At 38.6% G+C, this 22,219-nt stretch overlaps 1 protein-coding gene across 1 annotated transcript in view; it reads right to left on the bottom strand.

Moving 5' to 3' along the window:
- Nucleotides 1–22,219, bottom strand: part of Col24a1 (collagen type XXIV alpha 1 chain) — a 367,698-nt gene that overhangs the window by 99,479 nt on the left and 246,000 nt on the right. Inside the window, exons 34-35 of the mRNA XM_076862570.1 lie at nt 827–880; nt 556–609 (exon numbers count right to left, since the gene is read on the bottom strand). Of these exons, the coding sequence (XP_076718685.1) occupies nt 556–609; nt 827–880 (108 nt within the window). The remainder of the gene's footprint in view (nt 1–555; nt 610–826; nt 881–22,219) is intronic.

Raw genomic sequence — 22,219 nt, 5'->3', positions numbered from 1 at the left:
TCCCCAGTTTGTCTTTTAATAACAAATGCTTCTTAAAATTATCTCGGATACTGTGTTCTTGGGGAAAATTCCTTACTACAGCTCAAAGTAAAGCTATCTATCATAGTATAACTTCTCTAAGATAACAAATTACAACTATTTATAATATTTCTTTGCATATTATTAGCTTAGAATGATTCTAGGGTGCTTTTTAAATTATAAATTAGATTTCAATCTTTCATCTACCTCTTTTAGGTCAGGAGATATCCTGAGAGTTGGTCACTGGTATTCATGAATTCCTTCCAAAGGCTACCATAAGTGACAATCACAGTGATGCCACATTTTTGACAACTGATTTTGAGGAAATAGTATATGGGGTTAGGACTCTAAATGCTTCTAAGTGAGAATGTAAACAGGGTTTAGTTTCAGTTTTTGAGATTATGAAATAAAGACAAACATTTTCTAAAGGCATCAGAAAGGTTTATTATGCTATATTTGAGATATTTAAAATGGTAAGTTTTAAGTCCCTGAAATTAATGGGTTAGTGCATTAAAAAGATTTTGTGAAAGTACTTACTCGTAACCCTGGTTCCCCAGGTCCTCCAACACTGCCCACAGGTCCAACATCTCCCTGAATAAACAATGGGAAAGACTAAACTCTTTTCTCTAAAACTGCATGTCTAGGGCAGGCATATCATAAAGGGTTAGGAATTCCAAAATACTTCACAGTTTTTATTTATGGGCCTTCACCAAATTTGAAGATCTGTGTTTGCAACAATGGGACAAATGCAAAGAATTCAATGGTGACAGTTTAGAGAACCTCTCTTTAATTGTTATAGGAAGTTTACCTTAGTACCCAGTTCGCCTTGTAGACCAGATTCTCCCTCAATGCCTGGAGGTCCCTAAAAGAGAATGATCTGACACATTATAAAGGCAGTAACACCTCATAAGAAAATAATAGTAATTTTTAGCTTAAGGGTAACCAATATCTAAGTTTAGGAGAGGGTTTTTGTTATCTTCCTATAAACCTCATGGGATGAGACCAGATACTTACTGGTACACTTTAACAGTACAAATGAAAAACAACTTTACCTGAAATCAGGACCGGTTCCTTACAATCTGTCTTCTCATCCTTTAAGCCTTAGTCAAAGAATGAAAAAAAAAATACCTCCTTCTTCAAATTTTCTACTTTCAGGGACAAAAGTGTTTTCTGACCTTTTGCTTTTCTCATCCTTTTCTGTTGTGTCCTCTGGAACCAACTTCTTTAATAAAAATTCAATTTTGCTAAATGATTTTATAAAAATATCACACAAATAATAGATAAATTTATTCACTCTTACAGTTTGGATATGAGGTGTCCACCAAAAACTCATGTGTGAGACAATGTGAGAAGGTTCAGAGGAGAAATGATTGGGTTGTGAGAATCTGAACTCAGTCAGTAAATTAATCCCCTGATGGAGATTAACTGAATGAAAACTGAGGCAGGTAGGGTATGGCTAGAAACTGAGGTGGGTCATTGGAGGTGTGCCTTTGGTGTATATATTTTGTGACTTGAGTGGAGTCTTTTCCTGCTTCCTTATCATCATGTTTGCTGCTTCTCTCTGTCACATTCTTCTACCATGATGTTCTGCCTCACCTTGAGTTCCAAGGAATCAAGCCAGCTGTCTGTGGACTGAGACCTCTGAAATTATGAGCCCTTAAATAACCTTTCCTCCTCTAAAATTGTTCTTGTTGGGTATTTTGGTCACAGCAGCAAAAAAGCTGACTAAAACATTCACATTATAAAAGAGACCCACTTCTCTCTTTCCCCTCCATCCCTCTCCTTCCTCTCTTTCTTATATTTTTCAGAGATTCTTCAATATTTTTGATCCATAGATGGAACTCTTCATTATAATTATTAGGGATTGAAATATCTTTAATATAATTTTGTAATAGCTTAGATGAGAGTAAGTTCAGTTTTTTATTTTGACTCAGCTACAATCCAAATTCATACTTTTCCCCAAAATAAAAGTTACACATGCACAATACAATAAGTGGGCTTGTAATGAAAAGCTTTTTTCCCACTTCTCATAAGTGATTACTTGCTGGGAGCCATCTATGAACTATGGCTAAACTGGGCTATGTTGGACCAATTAGGCAGAAAAGCCTGGTATCAGGAACTCCCAGTAAGAATCCACTGATTCGAGAATGCCTGATTTGTGTGGTGCCCTGCTCAGGTCGTTATTCAAGTTCTATCTCAGCTCTGGAGATGGGAGTGACCTGCTGGACCCAGATAGTCTCTTGAAGATGTGTGTAGCTCAAGATGGCTTGTCAAATGCCAATCAACCTGTGTACTGCAAGACCCCTGCCACAGCAGAAGCAAGCACCAAAACAAGACTCCTCCCATTGAAACCTTACCTCTGCCTTTGATGTACTCCCCCTTAAATAAAGAATCAGGGCCTTTTTTCAATTGTTCAGTTCCAGCTCCTATCAGGACTGGAAGATCCATTAGACGCTCCACTTTAAATCTAATTTCTGAATATGTCTTTATTTTTTACTGATTATTTCAGACTTTTTATTTTCCAAGGCAGTTCATAGCTCCTTGGCAGGAACCTGCTCTGTTGTGGTGCGGGCCACCTCAATGATTACTTTTCAAAATAATTTTTATTTTTATTTTTAGTAATTACTTCTATAAACTAGCACTTCTCAATGGGTGACTCTTCTAAAAGTAAAGTTTCCTTATACTATATTCCTTTTACCATCATTCCCCTAATTTTTAATAGTTTTTATTTTAATTCTGTGAGTTATTTTGTAACTTATTCACTGTTATGAAAGGTAGTATAGTGCAGTACTTAGGAGAAAGGATCCTACAAAGCAAGATAGGCTGTGTTTCTGCTTTGTATCAGAAATTAGAGAACTTAATTCATCTCTCTAAGGCTAAAAATCTGTCTTGGGAGAAAATGACAACTCTTTCTGGACTCCTTCCATGTCAAAACTACCCTTAACCTAAAGACTAAAAGAATATACTTTTGAATAATGAATGAATAGTAGAAGGAATGGATACCAGGGGAGAAGTAAAAAATTGTTATAAAAATGAGAATAGTAATATATCAAAGTCTCTGGGACATAATGAAGGCAGTTCTAAGAGGAAAGTTCATAGAATTGAGTTCACACATTAAAAGAATAGAAGGGTACCAAATAAGTTATCCCAAATCCCTAGAAAAAAGAAAACATACCAACACCCAAATTGGTAGAAGACAAGAAATACTTAAAATCATAGCTGAAATCAAAGAAACTGAGAATTAAAAAATACAAAAGATTAACAAAATGAAGAGTTGGTTTGTTTTGAAAGAATAAACAAGATGGATAAATCTTTAGCCAAATGAACCTAAGAAAGAGGGACAAAACTCAAATTAACAAAATTCAAGATGAAAAAGGAAATATCATCAGATACTAATGAAATCCAGAAGATCATCAGAAACTGTTTTGAAAATTTATATTCCAATTAGCTAAAAAAATCTTGAAGATACTGAAAAATTCCTAGAGAAATTTGACCTACTCAAATTGAACCATGAGAATATAGAAAACTAAGATCAATATCAAGTATCAATGAAATTGAAGCAGCTATCAAAAGACTTCCAAAAATATAAAAGTCCAGGACCAGGTGAATTCTCAGCCAAGTTTTACTGGAAGTTTAAAGAGAACTAATACCAATCCTCTTCAAATTATTCCAGGAAATACAAAAGGAGGGAACACTGTCAAACTCATTCTATGAGGCCAGTATTACTTTGATATCAAAACCAGACAAAGTACATCAACATAAGAAAACTTCACACCAATATTCTTGATGAACACAGATGCAAAAATTCTTAATAAAATACTGGCAATCTGCATGCAAAAACACATTAAAAAGACAGTGCATCATGATGAAGGGGTTTTATCCCAGGAATGCAAGGTTGGTATATCACATTGGAAATCAATAAATATAATTCACACATAAACAGACTTAAGGACAAGAGTCACAGATTATCTCAACAGATGCAGACAAAGCATTTTACAAAGTACAGCACCCATTCATGTGTAAAACACTAGAAAAAATAGGGATATAAAGAACTTACTTTAATATTGTAAAGGCTATATATCACAAACCTAAGGCCAACATTATACCGAATGGAGAAAAACGGAAAATGTTTTCTCCAAAACCAGAAATAAGACAAAGATGCCCACTTTCACCACTCCTATTCAATATAGTCTTTGAACTCTAGCCAGAGCAATCAGACAAGAGAAGGAAATTAAAGGATACAAGTAGGAAAATAAGAGATCAAATTATCTGTTTCTATCAACATGATTCTATATTCAGAAGACCCCAAAAACTCTACCAGAAGACTTTAAGAGTTCATAAATGAATTCAACAATGATGCAGGATACAAGATCAAAGTCATAAATAAATCATTTTTCTATTCTCTAATGATGATTCTGCTGAAAAAGAAATGAGGAAAACTATTCCATTCACAATAGCTCCCCAAACAAAACAAAACAAAACAACAACAACAAAAAAACCCCAACAACTTAGGAATCAATCTAACAAAAGAGGTGAAGGATCTCTACAATGAAAACTATGGAACAATAAAGAAAAAAGTTGAAGAAGACCTTATAAGATGGAAAGTCCTCCCTTGTCGTTGGATAGGCAGAATTAATATTGTCAGAATGGCTATATTACCAAAAATGCTATACAGATTCAGTGCAATTCCCATAAAAATTCCAATGATGTTCTTCACAAAATTAGAAAAAGCAGTTATAAAATTTGTTTGGAAAAAATAAGAGACCCATAATAGCCAAAACAATCCTCAGCAAGAAAAATGAAGCAGGAAGCATCATTAATACTGGACCTCAAATTATACTATAGCGGTGTAGTAACAAAAATAGAATGGTACTGGCACCAAAGCAGGCACAAAGACCAATGGACTAGAATAGAAAACACAGAGTCAATTCCACATGAATAGAGTTATCTGATACTATAAAAGGGTGCTGAAAAATACATTGGTGAAAAGATGACATTTTTAAGCACATGAGCCTGGGAAAACTGGAAAACCATATATAGTAGAATGAAATGTAATCTCATCTCTTACACTGCACAAAACTCAACCAAAAGTGAATTAAGACCTAGAAATTATACCAGAAACTCTGCAGCTGCTAGAAGAAAATGAAGGCCCAACACTCCAACATTTAAGCACAGGAACTGACTTTCTTTTTTTTTTAATTGGTTGTTCAAAACATTACAATGCTCTTGGCATATCATATTTCATTCATTTGATTCAAGTGGGTTATGAACTCCCATTTTTACCACGTGTACAGATTGCAGAATCACACTGGTTACACATACTGCCATACTAGTGTCTGTTGTATTATTCTGCCTTTCCTATCTCCTTCCTATCCCCCCTTCCCTCCCCTCCCCTCCCATCTTCTCTCTCTACCCCATCTACTGTAATTTATTTCTCTCTCTTGTTTTTTTCCCTTTCCCCTCACATCCTCTTATATGTAATTTTGTATAACAATGAGGGTCTCCAGGAACTGACTTTCTTAACAAGAGTCTTGAAGTGCAAGAAATAAAATAAAAAACTGATAAATGAGATGGTACCAAATTGAAAAGATTTTTTCATAGCAAAGCAAACAAGAGCATGAAGAGACAGCCTACTTAATGGAAGAAAATCTTTGCCATCTGCTCCTCAGATAGGGCATTAATATACAGAATATACAAAAAAACCTCAAAAAACTTAACACCAGAAAACAAGATAACCCAATCAATAAAAGGGGAAAATAACTAAATAGACATTTCTCAAAAGAAGAAATAGAAAGGGTCAACAAATATTTGAAAAAAATGTTTAACATTTCTAGTCATTAGGGAAATGCAAATCCAACTACATTGAGATTTCATCTCATGCCAGTCAGAATGACAACTATCAGGAATACAAGTAAGAGAGATTTTCAAGATGGCAGAATAGAAGTGGTTGCATTCCTGGATGCTCTGTGGTATGAAATCAAGAAAGCAGACAGATAGCTTCTCTGCAAGGTGGATGAACAAAAAAAGAAAAGGGTGGGGGAACTTTACTGGAATTTAAAACTGGATATTCAAAGCAGAATGGGGACACAGGATATTAGATACAATAAAATAAGGGAAAAAATCCCCAGTGGCACAGGCCAGAACCATTAGCCAGAGCAGTCCCTCCATGAGTGTAGAAGAAGGATAAGGGAATTAAATGAAACTGCATTTTTGGTAGGCCCAAGGTGTATCTGAATATGGAGCATTTAGGGATCAAGGACTTTGCCATCAAACCTGAAAGACACGCTGCACCATACCTATGTGCTGGGAAAGAAGCCTCCATCTCTACCAGCGGTGTGTGGAAGACAAAAGAAGGAACCATTTTCAGGTGTGGTGTAAGAGCTGACAGCTGAGGGAGCTGATTTCTGGCAAACCTGTGTTTGGCCTGAAATATAGGCCCAGGAAATACACTGCGCAGCACAGAGTGTGCTTAAGTGATCTGGAGAAAATTAAATGTGGAGAGAGGTTTACACGGAGACAACTAACTGGATACAGGAACCCATTTGCTCTACCCCTCTTCCTCCAATACAACTGCTTGCAGGACCTGCTGGGAGAGATGCATCTGGCCAGAAACTCAGAAGGACAGGGGTGGGTTCTGCACATGATGTATGGGACTAAGAATTGGCTCTCCCCCGACACAAGTGGAACCCAGAGGAGATCCCTGGTGTACCGTCTTCCACTATGGACCAGCAAGTACTGGGTGTTAAGGATGTGCTGATCTAAAATCTCCAGACCAATTGGCATTCAGGAAAGAGCCTGGAACCTGCCTAAGCCTAAACTGTGTCTCCAGGAATTACACCTATGGAATTACACCTCACTCCAGCAAGCACCAGATGCCCTCTCACAGCATCAAGCACCAGATGACCCTACCTAAAATTGCTGAGAAGAGAAGCTGGGAATATTTTGGATCCAAAGGAAAGAATTTTTAAATTTTTCACCAATATCTTTTTTTAAAAATATTTTTTCTCTGTTTAATTGTGACTGATGGCACATGGACATTTATACATTTTAATATTTGCTTTTTTCTCATTTCTAGAATTTTTGAAGCCAATTATTTTTCATGGATTAGTGTGTGTGTGTGTGTGTATGTTAACTAGGATGTTTGATTAGTAAATTTTAGTTTTGTTTGTATTCTTTTATTTTTTTAAATTTTTTAAAAATTTTTACTTTATATATATATTTTTTCTCCTGTTTCCCTTGATTCTCTTTTCTTCTGCTAATAGCCAATTTTATTGTTCTCACTTCACCTTCCTTTAAATTTTTACTTCTATCTTGTCTTCTCCTCCTTCATAATGATCACATCCTATATTACTTCTGTTCTCTCCCTGTCCACCATTTGAAATTCTAAACCCTTTTGCAAACTTGCTGTTTTTATTATAGGCAATAACTGATCATATAATTTGTTAATTGTGATAATTAATGTTGTAGACATCACAGTAGGAACTATTTAGTTTAATGCCGCATATCGTTTGCATTGGTTGATATTATTTGTTTCCTCCTAAACAGAGAGGTACTAGAAACCTTCAGGGACACAATAGTCCACTGGTAGAACCTCTATTACCTCAGATCCATAGTGATAAATGGGTAGACACACAAACAATATGAAAATGCAAAGGAATAAATCGCCCCGAACAAACCAAGATATTCCAACAACAGAATCCATCAACATCACAGTGGAAGAAATGTCTGAGAGGGAGTTTAGAATGTACAAAGTTAAAATGATCTGCAAAGTAAAGAACAATGTAAGGAATGACATCAGGGAGAAAATACAGAAAGTGAAAGATGACTTCAATAAAGAGGCAGAAATTCTGAAAACAAACGAACAAACAACAAGAACAAAAAACAAGCAGAAATCTCAAAATGAAGCAAAAATAAACCAAATTAAAACATCAATAGAACAATCACCAAAAGACTAGACTACTTGGAAGACAGAACCTCAGGCAATGAAGACAAGCAATATAATCCTGAAAACAGAGTTGACCATGGAGAGAAGATGCTAAGAAACCATGAACAGACCTTCCAAGAATTATGGAACAACATGAAAAGACCAAATTTAGGATTTATCAGGATAGATGAAGGTGCAGAGATACAAACCAAAAGAATGAACAATCTTTTCAATGAAATAATATCAGAAAATTTCCCAAATCTAAAGAATGAAATGGAAAATCAAATATAATAGGCTTATAGAACCACAAATGTACAAAATTACAACAGACGCACACCTATGCACTTACATGGATCTTGTAAATAAGCAGGGGTTTCTATACTCATATCAGATAAAGTGGACTTCAAGCCAAAGTTAATCAGAAGGGACAAAGAACATATTGAATTATACATTAACAAGACATAACCAATGGAGCATCCATGTACATCACATAAACACTTCTCAATTTCAAGAATCAAATAGACCACAAGACAATAATACTGAGTGACTTTAACACACCCCTCTCACTACTGGATATATCGTACAAACAAAAACTAAACAAATAAACTATAGAACTAAATAATATAATCAATAACTTATACTTAATAGGCATATATAGAATATTTCCTCAACCAATGAGCAAATACACTTTCTTCTCAGCATCACATGGATTCTTTTCTAAAATAGATCATATGTTAGGACACAAAGCAACTCTTAACAAATACAAAAAACAGAGATAATGCCTTGCATTCTATCAGATCATAATGGAATGAAATTAGAAATAAATGATAATAAAAAATAGAAGCTACTCTAACACCTGGAGACTAAATAATACACTATTGAATGACAAATGGATAACAGAAGAAATCAGGAATGAAATAAAAAAATACTTAGAGGTAAATGAAAATAGTGGTATAATATATCAGAATCTCTGGGACACTATGAATGCAGTTATAAGAGGAAAGTTCATTGCATTGAGCTCATTCATTAAAAGAATAGAGAAAGTCAATGAATAAATGAGCTTACAATATATCTCAAAGGCCTAGAAAAAGAAGAACAAATAAACACCAATTGTAGTAGAAGACAGGAAATAATTGAAATCAACGAAATTGAAACAAAAGAAACAATTTAAAAAATTGACAAAATGAAAAGTCAGTTCTGTGAAAAAAATAAATAAAATTGATAAACCCTTAGCCAGGCTAACAAAGAGAAAGAGAAAGCTCAAATTAATAAAATTCATGAGGAAAAAAGAAATATCATGATAGACACTACTAAAGTATAGAAGATAATCAGAAACTATTTTGAAAATTTATACTTCAATAAAACAGAAAATCTTGAAGACATAAAGAAATTTCTTAGAGACATATGACCTACCCAAACTGAATCAGGAGGACATACACAATTTAAATGGATTAATTTCAAGCAATAAAATATAAGATGCCATAAAAACCCTACCAACCAAGAAAAGCCCAGGACAAGACGGATGCTCAGCTGAGTTCCGAAAGACCTTCAAAGAAGAGTCAACACCAATATACTCTTCAAATTATTCCATGAAATAGAAAAGAAGGGAACCCTTTCAAACTCATTCTATGAGGCTAGTATCATTCTGATACCAAAACCAAACAAAGACACATCAAGGAAAGAAAACTTCAGAACAACATCCCTGATGAACACAGAAGCAAAAATTCTCAATAAAATTCTGGCAAATTGCATACAAAAATATATTAAAAAGATAGTGCACCACAACTAAGTGGAGTTCATCCCAGGGATGCAAGGTTATTTCAACATGTGGAAATCAATAACTGTAATTCATCACATTGACAGACTTAAAGACTTAAATCATATGATCATCTCAATAGATGCAGAAAAAGCATTTGACAAAATACAACACCTCTTCATATTCAAAACACTAGAAAAACTAGGGATAGTAGGAACATATCTCAACATTCTAAAAACATATGCTAACCCAAGGCCAACATCATTCTTTTTTTTTTTTAAAGATAGATAGATAGATAGAGAGAGAGAGAGAGAGAGAGAGAGAGAGAGAGAATTTTATTATTTATTTATTTATTTTTTAGTTTTTGGCGGACACAACATCTTTGTTTGTATGTGGTGCTGAGGATCGAACCCGGGCCGCACGCATGCCAGGCGAGTGCGCTACCGCATGAGCCACATCCCAGCCCCCAACATCATTCTAAATAGAGAAAAATTGAAAGCATTGCCTCTAAAAACTAAAATAAGAGAAGGATGCACCCTTTCACCACTTTTGCTCAACACTGTCCTTGAAACTCTAGCCAGAGCATTTAGGCAAAAGAGAGAAATTAAAGGAATATGAATGGGAAAAGAAGAACTCAAACTATCACTATTTGCTGATGACATGATTCTATATTTAGAAGATCCAAAAAAATCCCACCAAAAACCTTGTAGAACTAAAGTGAATTCATCAGAGTAGCAGGATATAACATTAACAACTATAAATCAAATGCGTTCCTATAAATCAGTGATGAATCCACTGAAAGAGAAATTAGGAAAACTACCCCATTCACAATAGCCTCAAAAAAATACCTGGGAATCAATCTCACAAAAGAGATGAAATACCTTTACAATAAAAACTACAGAACACTAAAAAAAGAAACTGAAGAATACTTTAGAATATGGAAAGATCTCTGTTGCTCTTGGATAGGCAGAAATAACATTGTCCAAATAGTCATACTACCAAAAGTGTTATACAGATTTAATACAATTCCTACTAGAATTCCAATGATGTTCTTCATAGAAATAGAAAAAGCAGTCATGAAATTTTCATTTGGAAAAATAAGAGACCCAGAATAGCCAAAGCAATCCTTAGAAAAAAAGTGAAGAAAGAGGCAATACAATACCAGATCTTACATTTCCTACAGATCCATAGTAATAAAAACGGCATAATATTGGCACCAAGACAGACAAGTAGATCAATGGTACAGAAAACACAGACAAACCCATATATACAGTTATCTCATAAAAGACAAAGGTGCCAAAAACATACATTGAAGAAGAGATAGCCTCTTCAACAAATGGTGCTGGGAAAACTGAAAATCCACATGTAACAAAATGAAATTAAACCCCTATCTCTCACTCTGCACAAAACTTAACTGAAAGTGGATCAAGTATCTAAGCATTAGACCAGAGACTCTGTGCCTACTAGAAGAAAATGTAGGCCCAATATTCCATCTTGTCGGCTTAGGAACCAACAACAAGATTCCTAAAGCACAAGAAGTAAAATCAAGAATCAATAAATGGGATGGTATCAAACTAAAAAGTGTCTTCACAGCAAAGGAAACAATCAAGAATGTAGAGAGCCTACATAATGGAAGAAAATCTTTACCACATGCACATTAATCTCCAAGATATATAAAGAACTCAAAAAACTCAACACACACACACAAAAAAAAACATATAGCCCAATCAATAAATGAGCTAAGGGACTGAAAAGACACTTTACAAAAGAAAACAAACTTGATAAACAAATATATGAGAAAATGTTCAACAACTCTAGCAATTAGAGAAATGCAAATCAAGTTACACTGAGATTCTTAGTCAGAATGGCAATTATCAATAATACAAACAACAATAAATGTTGGCAAGGATATGGGGAAAATGGTACACTCATACATTGCTGGTGGACTACCAAGTGGTGCAACCACTGTGGAAATCAGTATGGAGATTCCTTAGAAAACTTGGAATGGAACCACCATTTGATCCAGTTATTCCACTCCTTAGTTTATACCCAAAGGACTTAAAATCAGCATGTAACAGTGATGCAGCCACATCAATGTTTACAGCATCTCAATTCACAATTGCTAAACTATGCAATCCACCTAAGTGCCCTTCAGCAGATGAATGGATAAAGAAATTGTGTCATATATACACAATGGAATATTACTTATCCTTAAAGAAGAATGAAATTATGGCATCTGCTGGTAAATGAATGGAGATGGAGAATACCATGCTAAATGAAATAAACCAATCCCAAAGTATCAAAGGTTGAATGTTTTCTCTGATATGTGGATGTTAAATCACAATAAGCAGGGAGTAGGGAAGAACAGAGGTACTTTGGATTTGGCAGAAGGGAGGGAAAAGAGGAGAGGGATTATGGGAGTGGCATGATAGTAGAATGAATCAGACATCATTACCCTATGTGTATAAATGATTATATAACTTTTGTAACTCTACATCATGTACAACTAGAAGAATGAGAAGTTATACTCCACTTATGTATGATGTGTCAAAATGCATTCTACTGTTACGTATAACTAATTAGAACAAATAAAAAAAAGTACATAAATATTTTTAAAAAGAATACAAGTAACAGTAAATGTTGGTGAGGACGTGGAGAAAAAGGTACACTCATACTTGTTTCTGCAACTGTAAATTAGTGCAACCACTCTGGAAAGCAGCATGGAGATTCTTCAAAAAACTAGGAATGGAAATATCATATGATGCAGCTATCTCACTCCTAGATATATATCCAAATGATTTAAGACATACTACAGTGACACAGCCACATTAATGTTTATAGCAGCAGAATTTATAATAGCCACATAATAGAACAAACCTAGGTACCATTCACCAGATAAATGGATAAAGTAAATGTGATGTGATATGATGTGATGTGTGTGTTTATCTGTATGTACTCCACACACATAATGGAGTACTCAGCCATTAAGAAAAATGACATTATGGCCTTTGCAAATAAATGGATGGAATTGGAGACTACCTTGCTAGTCCCCAAAAGTCAAAGATCAATTTTTTCCTCTGATATGTGGAAACTAATTCAAAATAAGGAGAATAGGGGAATAAAAAAATAAAGATCAGTGGAGTAGATGATAGGGATTAAAGGGGATGGAGGAGGGATGGGATAAGGATGCTGTTAATCTCACAGACCTCTGTAGGCACTATCTTTCACCCATATTTCAGCCCCTCTTGATTTCCTTTATTCCTTTCTTGGACTAGATCAATAGTCAATCTTTTGATCTCTGTGGTACCCCTTTTATTTTACCAATTCTGGATTAGGTTTTTAAAGCACCTTTACCTTTCTTATTCCTAGATAAATATGGCTGGGGAAAATTATACTGTTACATAAAGTCTTATCATTCCATGTTGAGAGGCACAGGGGTAGGAACACAGATGTAGAAGAAGATTGCCTAAATTTAATCTAACAACTATGTTACTTTAGTTATTGCTCTTAGATAATTATTTAACCATTATATGCCTTAGTTTCTTCATCTATAAAATGGGAATAATAACTGTACCCATCTCATGGAATTGTTGTGAGAATTCCAATTATACAGTAAAGAGCATAAACATTGTTAAGACATAGAATATGCTCTGCAATTGTTAGGTATTATTATTGTCATCATCATTACTAAATATAATGCAAATACACTATTTATTACCCCAGTTTGACAGTTAGGTATAGTTCATCTTTTACTTGTCTTTGAACATTTCCCTCTTCCATTATCTTTAACCACTATTCTAAACTACCATATTTTCATCAAGTCACCTGCTTAAACCCTAATCCTTATCACATCAGAATTATCATCTTACTCTTATTAATTTCAAGCTGTCAGGTATGACTGCTCTTACTTTCTTCAGGCTCAGAGGATGGGAGCTAGTCTAGGTAATAAGCAATAACTCTCACTCAAATCATCTGGCTCTGCTACTTGTGAGCCATTTACCTTGGGCAGATTCACAGATAGGGTCTTAACTAGTCTTAAGCAGTCTTCTTTTCTGTACTCAGGAAAAGATATTGCTATCCATCTTGTCACATGATCTAGAATTTTTTGACTTTTCTTTATGCTTTACTTCACAAATTCTACAAATATGAATGTTCTGCCCATTTTATATAACAAATATTTCTATGCCTCCTGCTTTAGTTCATCCCTCCATCATTTTTGTTTGTTTGTTTTTTGGCTTGGTCTAGTGCAATAGCCTTTTAATAGGTTATATTTCTTTAATCTTGTCTCCTCAAATATACTTTTAATTCAGATACTAGAATTATCTTCCTAAAATATAATTCTGATCTTGTTGCTGCCTTGTCTTTCTAATGATATACCACAGCCTATAAAATAAAAACTTCAAGGTTCTTAACAGAGTACACAAGATTTTCATAATTTTCCTATTACTCTATTACTATTGTGCTTTGACTTTGAGTATCAAATAATCCATATTGCTTCATGTTTAAATGTTCATGCTCATACTATCCCCTTCTGGAATTCCCTTATAATTATTCCCTCTCTTCATTCAGCTAACTCCTTATCTTCCTTAAAACTCACAGTTACCCACTGCCACACACACATAGGTAAGTCTTATTTTTTTCCTTTCTCCAGATAGGGAAAAGGGCTCACAGCTGTGTCTCTCTCTGTTTTCCTGTCAATATCTAAATCATTGAGCCTAACATTGCAGTATAATGATTGTTTATATAACTGTCCTCTGAAATAGATTACAAACTCCCAAAGAAGTCAGCAACCTTATCATCCTTATATCTCAAGCAGATACATGGTATTCAGTCAGAAGGCACAGCATAATCATGGAATAAGAAATAGGTCAACAAACATGGAGTCCATGGGAGAGAAGAAAAATTTTACCAGGAATGTGGTTGAAGACATTTGCAGAAGTTATTGTGTTAAGAAATTGACGTTTTTATGATAAAAGTTATAAGAACTCTTAAAAATTTTCAAGGAGATGAATATTATAAGAGAGAGAAACTGAAGGAAGGAATGATATAATTGGAGAAGATATGGCTTAAGAGTGGATGAGAATACTGCTAATAGAGACTAAAAGGAAAGACAGCCTTAAGAGACAATGGGAGACCACAGAGGACGCCAGCGGCCACCATCTTGGAGAGCTGACGTCATCATCTCTGTTTTTTTTTTTTTGGTTTTTTTTTTTTGACTGATAACAGCTCTTTCAGCTATAGATCAGCGGGGAAAACTTAAGGGCCCCTCCCAGCTCTCCTGTGAGCGCAATAGCCAGACCGAGGGCGGCACGGGAGCCGGCGGGAGCCGCGGCTGCGGCGAGGGAGCCGGCGGCAGCCGGGGCAGCGGCGAGGGAGCCGGTGGGAGCCGCGGCGGCGCTGGCACAGGAGCCGGCGGGAACCGCGCGGCGCGGTACTCCCAGCTACCGCTCCCACCAGTGCTGACAACTGAGGTCTCTTGCACCGACTCACCTCGGCGTGGGACTCACGGCTACCGCTCCCACCAGTGCTGACAACTGAGGTCTCTTGCATCAGATACGGGGGCGTGGCTACCAGAAGGTAAGCAAATTTGCTGGGGGTTCTCAGCCCCAAGCTCTACAAACTTAGGGCCTGAGGGAGGCAAACAAGGAGAGTGTGCCCAGGCACTAATGAAACAGCTGCTCCACATGTGTGCAAGGTAGGCGGAACTGTGACCACCGACAAAACAGGCCCAGTGGACTGCCAGACACATTGCTCCGGTTGGGGGAGGGGCAGAGCCGCTGGGCGCCTGCAAGTTACGCAGACCTGCGAATCACCAGCAGATCAGGCCCAGCAACCACGGAGCAGCAGAACCACCCCTGGGCCTGCAAGCTAGGTCCACTTGCCACCCACCGGCAGGTCAGGCCGAACAAACTGCGGAGGGGCACAGCTGCCCCACGAGCCTGCTAAGTAGGCAGAACCCTGACCACCGACAGAACAGGCCCAGCGGCCGGCCAGACACATCGCCCCGCCCCGGTTGGGGGAGGGGCAGAGCTGCCGGGCGCCTGCAAGTTAGGCAGACCTGCAAATCACCAGCTGATCAGACCCAGCAACCACGGAGCAGCAGAGCCACCCCTGGGCCTGCAAGCTAGGTCCACTTGCCACCCACCGGCAGGTCAGGCCCAACAAACTGTGGAGGGGCACAGCTGCCCCACGAGCCTGCTAGGTAGGCAGAACCCTGACCACCGACAGAACAGGCCCAGCGGCCGGCCAGACACATCGCCCCGCCCCTGTTGGGGGAGGGGCAGAGCTGCCGGGCGCCTGCAAGTTAGACAGACCTGCGAATCACCAGCTGATCAGACCCAGCAACCGTGGAGCGGCAGAGCCACCCCCGGGCCTGCAAGGTAGGGGCACTTGCCACCCACCGGCAGGTCAGGCCCAACAAACTGTGGAGGGGCACAGCTGCCCCACGAGCCTGCTAGGTAGGCAGAACCCTGACCACTGACAGAAGAGGCCCAGAGGCCGGCCAGACACATCGCCCCGCCCCGGTTGGGGGAGGGGCAGAGCCGCCGGGCGCCTGCAAGTTAGGCAGACCTGCGAATCACCAGCAGATCAGGCCCAGCAACCCGCGGAGCGGCAGAGCCACCCCTGGGCCTGCAAGATAGGTGCACTTGCCACCCACCGGCAGGTCAGGCCCAACAAACTGCGGAGGGGCACAGCTGCCCCACGAGCCTGCTAGGTAGGCAGAACCCTGACCACCGACAGAACAGGCCCAGAGGCCGGCCAGACACATTGCCCCGCCGCGGTTGGGGGAGGGGCAGAGCCACCAGGCGCCTGCAAGGTAGGCAAACCTGCGTCTCACCAGCATATCAGGACCAGCAACCCGCGGAGCGGCAGAGCCACCCCCGGGCCTGCAAGGTAGGCGCACTTGCCACCCACCGGCAGGTTAGGCCCAGCAACTCTCGGAGGGACACAGCTGCTCCACGCGTGTGCAAGGTAGGCGGAACTGTGACCACCGACAAAACAGGCCCAGTGGACCGCCAGACACATCACTCCGGTTGGGGAAGGGGCAAAGCCGCCAGGCGCCTGCAAGGTAGGCGGACCCGCGACCCACCAGCAGATCAGGCACAGCAATCCACAGAGCGGCAGAGCCACCTGCCGAGCCTACAAGGTAGGCAGACCTGCGATCCACCGGCAGGTCAGGCCCAAAAACCTGCGGAGGGGCACAGCTGCCCCACGTGCCTGCTAGGTAGGCTGAACCGTGACCACCAACAGAACAGGCCCAGCGGCCGGCCAGACACATCGCCCCGCCCCGGTTGGGGGAGGGGCAGAGCCGCCGGGTGCCTGCAAGTTAGGCAGACCTGCGACTCACCAGCAGATCAGGCCCAGAGACCCGCGGAGCGGCAGAGTCACCCCCGCGCCTGCAAAGTAGGTGCACTTGCCACCCACTGGCAGGTCAGGCCCAGCAACTCTCGGAGGGACACAGCTGCTCCACGCACGTGCAAGGTAGGCGGAACCGTGACCACTGACAAAACAGGCCCAGTGGCCCGCCAGATACATCGCCCCGGTTGGGGGAGGGGCAGAGCCGCCACCAGCGCCTTTTAGGTAGACAGACCTGCAACCGACAGACAGAACAGGCCTAGTGGCCAGCGGAGGGGCAAAGCCGCTGCTCACGCCTGCAAGGTAGGCGGACCTGTGACCACCGAAAGAACAGGCCCATCGAAAGTACAGGCACAGCGGCCTCCCGGCGTGGTAGGCACATTGCCTCAATTGGAGGAGGGGCAGAACCACCGCCAAAGCCTGCGAGGGAGACTTTGCAGCTATACAAGAGCAATATAAATATATAGGGGGAAAAATCAATAACACAACAGTTTCACCAAGCAGAAAGAAACGCGATCAATATGAAAAGACAAGGAAAGAAAGGACCACAAGCAATGCAGGTCAACTCAACTTTAGAAGAGGTAATATCTGCAGCAGATGGAATGTCAGATAAAGAATTCAGGATATACATGCTTCAGATGATCTGGAGTCTCAAGGAAGACATTAGACAGCAAAATCAGACAATGAAAGACCACTTCGACCACTTTGACAATCAATTACATAAACAAATCCAAGAAGCTAAAGATCAATTATACAGGGAGATAGAGGTTATAAAAAACAAACAAACAGAAATCCTGGAAATGCAGGAAACAATAAACCAACTTAAAAACTCAATTGAGAATACTACCAGCAGAGTAGAACACTTAGAAGATAGAACATCAGACAATGAAGACAAAGTATTTCAACTGGAGAAGAACATAGACAGCTCAGCAAAGCTGTTAAGAAACCATGAGCAGAACATTCAAGAAATATGGGATAACATAAAGAGACCAAACTTAAGAATCATTGGGATACAGGAAGGTACTGAGGTCAAAACCAAAGGAATGGGCAATCTATCAATGAAATAATACGAGAAAACTTCCCAGACTTGAAGAATGAGACAGAATCCCAAATCCTAGAAGCCTACAGGACGCCGAATGTGCAAAATCATAAGAGATCCACACCTAGACACATTATAATGAAAATGCCCAACATACAGAATAAGGAGAGAATTTTAAAAGCTACAAGAGAAAGGAAGCAGATTACATTTAGGGGTAAACCAATCAGGATAACAGCTGATCTTTCAACACAGACTCTGAAAGCTAGAAGATCCTGGAATAACATATTTCAAACACTGAAAGAAAATGGGTTCCAACCAAGAATTGTGTATCCAGTGAAATTAAGCTTCAGGATGGAAGATGAAATTAAAACCTTCCATGATAAACAAAAGTTAAAAGAATTTGCAGCTAGAAAACCATCTCTTCAAAACATCCTCGGCAAAATCTTACAGGAAGAGGAAATGGAAAATATCAATGAAAACCAACAGCGGGAGGTAGTACAGTAAAGGGGGGGGGGAATAATCAAAGAGGAAAACAAACCATGTTTAGTAACATAAATAAACAAATATAGCTGGAAGAACAACCCATATCTCAATAATAACCCTAAATGTTAATGGCTTAAACTCACCAATTAAGAGACACAGGCTAGTAGAATGGATCACAAAACAAGACCCAACAATATGCTGCCTTCAGGAGACGCATTTGATAGGAAAAGATATACATAGACTGAAGGTGAAAGGTTGGGAAAAATCATATCACTCATATGGACTTCGGAAACAAGCAGGAGTGTCCATACTCATATCAAATAAAATAGATTTCAAGCCAAAGTTAATCAAAAGGGATGAAGAGGGACACTACATACTTCTCAAGGGAACCATACACCAACAAGACATAACAATCATAAATATATATGCCCCAAACAATGGTGCAGCTATGTTCATCAAACAAACTCTTCTCAAGTTCAAGAGTCTAATAGACCACCATACAATAATCTTGGGAGACTTCAACACACCTCTCTCACCACTGGACAGATCTTCCAAACAAAAGTTGAATAAGGAAACTATAGAGCTCAATAACACAATTAATAACCTAGACTTAACTGACATATATAGAATATACCACCCAACATCAAGCAGTTACACTTTTTTCTCAGCAGCACATGGATCCTTCTCAAAAATAGATCATATATTATGTCACAGGGCAACTCTTAGACAATATAAAGGAGTAGAGATAATACCATGCATCTTATCTGACCATAATGGAATGAAATTGAAAATTAACGATAAAAGAAGTAAAGAAAAATCATGCATCACTTGGAGAATGAACAATAGGTTACTGAATGATCAATGGGTTATAGAAGACATCAAGGAGGAAATTAAAAAATTCTTAGAGATAAATGAAAACACAGACACAACATATTGGAATCTATGGGACACATTGAAAGCAGTTCTAAGAGGAAAATTTATTGCTTGGAGTTCATTCCTTAAAAAAAGAAAAAACCAACAAATAAATGATCTAATACTTCAACTCAAAATCCTAGAAAAAGAAGAGCAAAACAACAGCAAAAGAAGTAGAAGACAAGAAATAATTAAAATCAGAGCTGAAATTAATGAAATCGAAACGAAAGAAACAATTGAAAAAATTGACAAAACTAAAAGTTGGTTCTTTGAAAAAATAAATAAAATCGACAGACCCTTAGCCACGCTAACGAAGAGAAGAAGAGAGAGAACTCAAATTACCAGCATACGGGATGAAAAAGGCAATATCACAACAGACACTTCAGAAATACAGAAGATTATCAGAAACTATTTTGAATCCTTATACTTCAATAAAATAGAAGATAGTGAAGGCATCGATAAATTTCTTAAGTCATATGATTTGCCCAGATTGAGTCAGGAGGATATTGACAACCTAAACAGACCAATATCAATTGAGGAAATAGAAGAAACCATCAAAAGACTACCAACTAAGAAAAGCCCAGGACCGGATGGGTATACAGCAGAGTTTTACAAAACCTTTAAAGAGGAACTAATACCAATACTTTTCAAGCTATTTCAGGAAATAGAAAAAGAGGGAGAACTTCCAAATTCATTCTATGAGGCTAACATCACCCTGATTCCTAAACCAGACAAAGACACTTCAAAGAAAGAAAACTACAGACCAATATCTCTAATGAACCTAGATGCAAAAATCCTCAATAAACTTCTGGCGAACCGGATACAAAAACATATCAAAAAAATTGTGCACCATGATCAGGTAGGATTTATCCCTGGGATGCAAGGCTGGTTCAATATACGGAAATCAATAAATGTTATTCACCACATCAATAGGCTTAAAAATAAGAACCATATGATCATCTCGATAGATGCGGAAAAAGCATTCGACAAAGTACAGCATCCCTTTATGTTCAAAACTCTAGAAAAAATAGGGATAACAGGAACATACCTCAATATTGTAAAAGCAATCTATGCTAAGCCTCAGGCTAGCATCATTCTGAATGGAGAAAAACTGAAGGCATTCCCTCTAAAATCTGGAACAAGACAGGGATGCCCTCTCTCACCACTTCTGTTCAACATAGTTCTCGAATCACTGGCCAGAGCAATTAGACAGACGAAAGAAATTAAAGGCATAAAAATAGGAAAAGAAGAACTCAAATTATCACTATTTGCAGATGACATGATTCTATACCTAGCAGACCCAAAAGGGTCTACAAAGAAACTATTAGAGCTAATAAATGAATTCAGCAAAGTGGCAGGCTATAAAATCAACACCCATAAATCAAAGGCATTCCTGTATATCAGCGACAAATCCTCTGAAATGGAAATGAGGACAACCACCCCATTCACAATATCCTCAAAAAAAATAAAATACTTGGGAATCAACCTAACAAAAGAGGTGAAAGACTTATACAATGAAAACTACAGAACCCTAAGGAGAGAAATAGAAGAAGATCTTAGAAGATGGAAAAATATACCCTGTTCATGGATAGGTAGAAGTAACATCATCAAAATGGCGATATTACCAAAAGTTCTCTATAGGTTTAATGCAATGCCAATCAAAATCCCAACGGCATTTCTTGTAGAAATAGAGAAAGCAATCATGAAATTCATATGGAAAAATAAAAGACCCAGAATAGCAAAAACACTGCTAAGCAGGAAGTGTGAATCAGGCGGTATAGCTATACCAGACTTCAAACTATACTACAGAGCAATAGTAACAAAAACAGCATGGTACTGGTACCAAAACAGGTGGGTGGACCAATGGTACAGAATAGAGGACACAGAAACCAATCCACAAAACTACAACTATCTTATATTCGATAAAGGGGCTAAAAGCATGCAATGGAAGAAGGATAGCATCTTCAACAAATGGTGTTGGGAAAACTGGAAATCCATTTGCAACAAAATGAAACTGAATCCCTTTCTCTCGCCATGCACAAAAGTTAACTCAAAGTGGATCAAGGAACTTGATATCAAATCAGAGACATGGCGTCTGATAGAAGAAAAAGTTGGCTATGATCTACATACTGTGGGGTCGTGCTCCAAATTCCTCAATAGGACTCCCATAGCACAACAGTTAATAACTAGAATCAACAAATGGGACTTACTCAAACTAAAACGTTTTTTCTCAGCAAAAGAAACAATAAGAGAGGTAAATAGGGAGCCTACATCCTGGGAACAAATCTTTACTCCTCACACTTCAGACAGAGCCCTAATATCCAGAATATACAAAGAACTAAAAAAATTAGACAATGAGATAACGAATAACCCAATCAACAAATGGGCCAAGGATCTGAACAGAAATTTCTCAGAGGAGGACATACAATCAATCAACAAGTATATGAAAAAATGCTCACCATCTCTAGCAGTCAGAGAAATGCAAATCAAAACCACCCTAAGATACCATCTCACTCCAGTAAGATTGGCAGCCATTAGGAAGTCAAACAGCAACAAGTGCTGGCGAGGATGTGGGGAAAAGGGTACTCTTGTACATTGCTGGTGGGACTGCAAATTGGTGCGGCCAATTTGGAAAGCAGTATGGAGATTTCTTGGAAAGCTCGGAATGGAACCACCATTTGATCCAGCTATTCCCCTACTCGGTCTATTCCCTAAAGACCTAAAAAGAGCA

The sequence above is a fragment of the Callospermophilus lateralis genome, chromosome 7 (genome assembly GCF_048772815.1).
Source record: "Callospermophilus lateralis isolate mCalLat2 chromosome 7, mCalLat2.hap1, whole genome shotgun sequence".
Classification (NCBI taxonomy): domain Eukaryota; kingdom Metazoa; phylum Chordata; class Mammalia; order Rodentia; family Sciuridae; genus Callospermophilus; species Callospermophilus lateralis.
The sequence above is the reverse complement of the archived record's forward strand: the minus strand, read 5'-3'. Positions and strand labels throughout refer to the sequence as shown.